Below are 4,394 nucleotides of genomic sequence, written 5' to 3'. Positions count from 1 at the left end.
GTATAAAATGTATAATAGTAATATTTAAAATGACTAAATCGGTACATTTTGTATACATTTACATACATTTGCATCAGGCCACTTCTGGGGGGATTCTGGTAAGATGCCGGCAAAGTTGGCTGAATTCCGGTAGACGGAAACGGCCCAGTGTACATGGGCCGATTCTGGCCAGTCATTTATTTTGATTCTGGGCTGAGTCCGACACCCGATTCCGGGTCGATTCAATCAGTTCCGGCCCCTCGGAAGAGGGATGCTTCTGGGCCGATTCCTTATTGCTAGCTGGGTAGCTACTTTCAGACACAAATGAGAGAACACCTCACTCTGGCCATTTTACTCGCCCTAGCAGAGCTGGTTAGGCTGTTTTCATGTTATCTAGAATGCTGGTAACTGTGCTGCTGGCAACAATTTAATAAAAGAATGTTGCAGACGTTTACTGACAGGTCATATTCAGTGGGTGTTGAGAGTGCTCTGAAATCGGAGTAGATAGCCAGAGTAAATTTACAGACACACCCATAAGCTCGTCAAAGTCTATGGGTGCGTTTGTAAATTCACTCAGGCTATCTACTCCGATTTCAGAGCGCTCTTGTCTGAGTTTGCCAGAGCGCAGAATAACTGAGGAATTTATGAATGCTTAACACCCCTTAAGTATGTCAGTAAACGTCAGCAAAAAAAAACATTATTAAATTGTGGCCAGCAGCACAGTCACCAACACTCTAGAAAACATGAAAACAGCCTAAGCAGCTCTGCTAGGGCAAGTAAAATGGTCACAGTGAGGTGTTCTCTCATTTGTGTCTGGAAGTAGCTAGCAAGATAGCCAACTTCAGCCAATTAGCTTGGATGCTTGAGGTCAGAACACTCGGATCAACCCTACTCCTCGGCCAAAGCATCCAGTGTGTGCTCTGAACTCTCCAAGAGTGAAACGTGAAACGCACAATCTGACAACACTCTAAATTTATGAACGCCCAGAACACACCCGAAAGCCCTCTTTCCATTGGACCTTTGAAGTCAACCCAGGTTGGGCTGGCCTTGGTTTGGATATCTCAAATTGCGCTTCCACTGCCAGAAATGAGAAATTATGTCATGTTACTAGTTAGCCAATATGTAACTGCAGCTGGCTTCGCTATTGTTGCAAGCTAGCAAGATTTTGAAGAATTTAATTCACCCTCACTATGCTGTAACTAACGTTACCCCATACTCCTGCCAGTGCCATCCAGACTCAGAGCCATGTACTGTATTTAGCTTGCTGACATTAGCTAGATAGCTAAACAGTTAGTGTTGTCGTGAGCATAACAGGCTAGCTAGCTTAATTCCTACCTTGCTTGCCATGGCATTAGCTAGCTAGCTAACCAAGCAAACCAGAAATGTTTGATATGATGTAGCTAGCTAGCTTTCAATACGCCCGGCCAGCTAAAATTCCTGCTGGCTCTCATTAGCTAGCTAGTGCCAGTGGAAACAGGGTAAAAAATATGTCACTTACAGGTTGGTTCTGATTTATGCAGTATGACTAAATATATAACAAAGAGAAGGGGTTCAAATAAATATGTAAAAAATGTACAAATACTGTATATTGTTTTTAATGGCTTCCTCTATTCACGCCCACTACTGCGCCACACTGCCAGGTGCTTCTCAGACCGGTGGTCATAAAGGAAATGAGACATTGGCCTAGGTTTTAGTTTTGTGTTTTATATTCATTTTTATTTCTATAACTTTTTAAATGTTTATTTGAAATTCAGTTTAGTTTCAGTTAGTTTTCAGACCTGATTTACTAGTTTTTATTTAGTATGAGTTTTATAAAAACATTGCTATTGCGTTTTTATAATGTTTATTTTCAGTTGAAGGTTTAGTGTTAGGGACTTAAATTTGTGGATTTTTCCCTGTTAGCTAGTGATAGTGTTGCACAAGCTAGGCCTATCTGAAACATCGCAATCTCCTGGCAGAATTTACTGCCAGATTCAGAAACTTTAAAATCCCATTAGAAAAAGGCTTGAAAATCCCATTAGAGTTTTGCTCAAAAGTATAAATACAACTGAACACAATTCATGATGTTTTTTTTTTAATTTTATTTGGTTTTGGAGTCAAAGATAATAGTTTCAGCATAGTTTTAGTTTTTCAAATGGGCTTGTTCATTATTTTATTTCAGTTTACAAAATCGTTTTTTTCATGATTAGTTTAAGTTTCAGTTTTAGTTTGCTATAATAATCTTCTCCCACACAGACTTGATCATCATGCGGCTGGCTCGGGTTGAGTACGGGACACGTCCTTTCCAGGTCGCCCAGTGGAGGCCAGAGTTCCAGCCGATGTGTTCGCCGGCAGGATGCCAGTCACCGTTCAAGCTGGCAGAACCACAGCGGCTGTACCACCACCCTCCTCCATCCAAGAAGCTGCACTTGTCCACGGCGATGTCGCCAAATAAGATGCAGGGTGAGCAGCCGTCATTGTCCTTGTCGGTTGTGCTGAAGCCAAAGCCGTTCTGGTCAATGCCGGCGTATTTCCCACGGATGGCATCACCTACGGAGAGACGGGGAGGGAGGAAGAGAGAGTACATAAGTTCTACTTCAAATTCACTCTTAATTGTATTGACTTCAATATTACAATATCAACACAGCATACATATCATATGACATAAATGAGAGGCGGAGAGGTCCCATTGCTGCCACCAAATGTGAAATAATTGTAAGACTGAAGTAAATAATATGACCCCTGTCACCTTGTGCTGTTGAAATGAACTGTTACCTGCGTTGCCCTTGTAGGCTCCAACGTTCAGCTTGTAGCTCTCCTTCTCCGTGCCCAGACGGAAGTCGCTGTACTCAGCGAAGGCAGTGCCCCCTTCAAAGTCCCACAGGTCGACCCGCATAGTCGAACTCCGCCCCCTGCCCCCGTTGGTTAGAGCAAACACCTTACTCAGACCCAGCCAGTGGTCCTCTAGGAAACAACGGCAAAGAGAACTGAATTGAGAAGTGAAAAACATACTTAAAGTAAATGCACTGCATTATGGGGAACCCTCTATGATAATTTGACTAAGAAGTAAACATGAGCGTTATAGACAAAAATGTATTTCAATTTGTCTAACATTGGCTCAGCAAACTACACAGTTCTCAGTATCCATTGCTGGTGGAATATGTGGTGTTAGAGGGACCCTTCCTTACTCTGTAAATGCCCAAAGCCTTGTTCGTATTCAGCCCACGTCTTGTTGAAAAGAACCTCTGCCCCAGTGCGCATTTGAAAGACTGTCCAGCCTCCGTCCGTCAGCATCTCACAATACACCTGTATACAATGTAAATATACTTTTGAATCAACAAATTGGTTTGTTGGAACCCTGTGGAATTCCAGTAATTCTGGCAAGCCTGGCGACACCTTCAACATTCTATAGCTAAGCTTTACTTCGCCTGTGTGGCTGTGTAACCAAATGACAACTGTAGATATAGTACCTGGCCTATATATTTAATGTTTCCATACCTTAAAAGGGGATGTGACTCCTGCAGGCTGAATGACATACACTCCACTGGTGGCTCGAGGGGAGAGAGTTTTGATCTGTGTGCAATCTGTCCCTGAAATGAGCAAAACACATGCACATACACAATAACATATTGAAAAGTGCAGGGGTCAGGTTAAGAATGGTTGTCTCTTGTGTTTACAATGTAAGTTAAACAAATAAAAAAACGAACACTTACCTTGAACAACTGAAGGTGTTTTCTGGCCCTGTACAAACCAGCAGATAAGTAATGGTTACTCCCAGGTTTAAAGGAATAACATGTTTCTCTGTTTTTCAGTGCTAACTGACTGTATATTTACCCGAGTCTGGTCAGTGAGGCAGATGAGACAGACCACCAGTCCACAAAAAATTATCCAATTCCACATTTCGTCAAGTTTCTGAGAGAGAGATAAAGCGATTAACATTTGTTAGCTTTTTTCTTTTTATGGGTGGCATTGATATCACATACAGCAATTTTTTAAATTTTTAATCCCACCAAAATAATTTTCTCTTTTAAACTGAAAAGGAAATGTCTAACTTATCTAAAATCTTAGCAGACTACTGGCAAATATCACAACATTATCACAGAGAACATGAAATGTCACCATTCCCTCTCCATTCACAACACAGTGGTCACCATACATGTAACGTTGAAATTCAGTTTGACCAAATAAGGGAAAATGTAACAGTTATAGTATATGCTTTTTGTTATGCTGCCATCATTAGACATTTCACACAGGATAAATAATATGTAAGTTATTATAATCACAATTTTGAAACATGCGTGCGTGTGATTCATGAAGAGAAAACCTACCTTGTCCCATGTATTCCTTTACGGTCTATGGTCTACTCCCAGTCAGTTTAAAGGTTATTCAGAGAGGGTTTCCTGTAAGCCTATTTATTTAGGCCAAGGGGGTGGATC

General features: G+C 41.4%; 1 protein-coding gene across 1 annotated transcript; it reads right to left on the bottom strand.

Annotated features, from left to right (window-relative positions):
- Positions 1-2,036: 2,036 nt before the first annotated feature.
- Positions 2,037-4,394, bottom strand: LOC106576378 (angiopoietin-4). The gene is made up of 7 exons (XM_014153518.3): positions 4,287-4,394; positions 3,793-3,870; positions 3,672-3,699; positions 3,457-3,548; positions 3,147-3,264; positions 2,734-2,922; positions 2,037-2,508 (listed from the first exon to the last, which is right to left on the bottom strand). Exons 2-7 carry the CDS (start codon positions 3,856-3,858, stop codon positions 2,183-2,185), a joined length of 819 nt encoding a protein of 272 aa, XP_014008993.1. The 5' UTR covers positions 3,859-3,870; positions 4,287-4,394; the 3' UTR covers positions 2,037-2,182.

The sequence above is a fragment of the Salmo salar genome, chromosome 17 (genome assembly GCF_965601325.2).
Source record: "Salmo salar chromosome 17, fSalSal1, whole genome shotgun sequence".
Classification (NCBI taxonomy): Eukaryota; Metazoa; Chordata; class Actinopteri; order Salmoniformes; family Salmonidae; genus Salmo; species Salmo salar.
The sequence above is the reverse complement of the archived record's forward strand: the minus strand, read 5'-3'. Positions and strand labels throughout refer to the sequence as shown.

Coding starts and splice junctions, on each gene's coding strand:
- LOC106576378 (XM_014153518.3), bottom strand. CDS start 3,858: ATGTGGAATTGGATAATTTTTTGTGGACTGGTGGTCTGTCTCATCTGC. Junction 3,700..3,792: donor GCCTCACTGACCAGACTCGG/GTAAATATACAG, acceptor TGGTTTGTACAG/GGCCAGAAAACACCTTCAGT. Junction 3,549..3,671: donor AACACCTTCAGTTGTTCAAG/GTAAGTGTTCGT, acceptor TGCTCATTTCAG/GGACAGATTGCACACAGATC.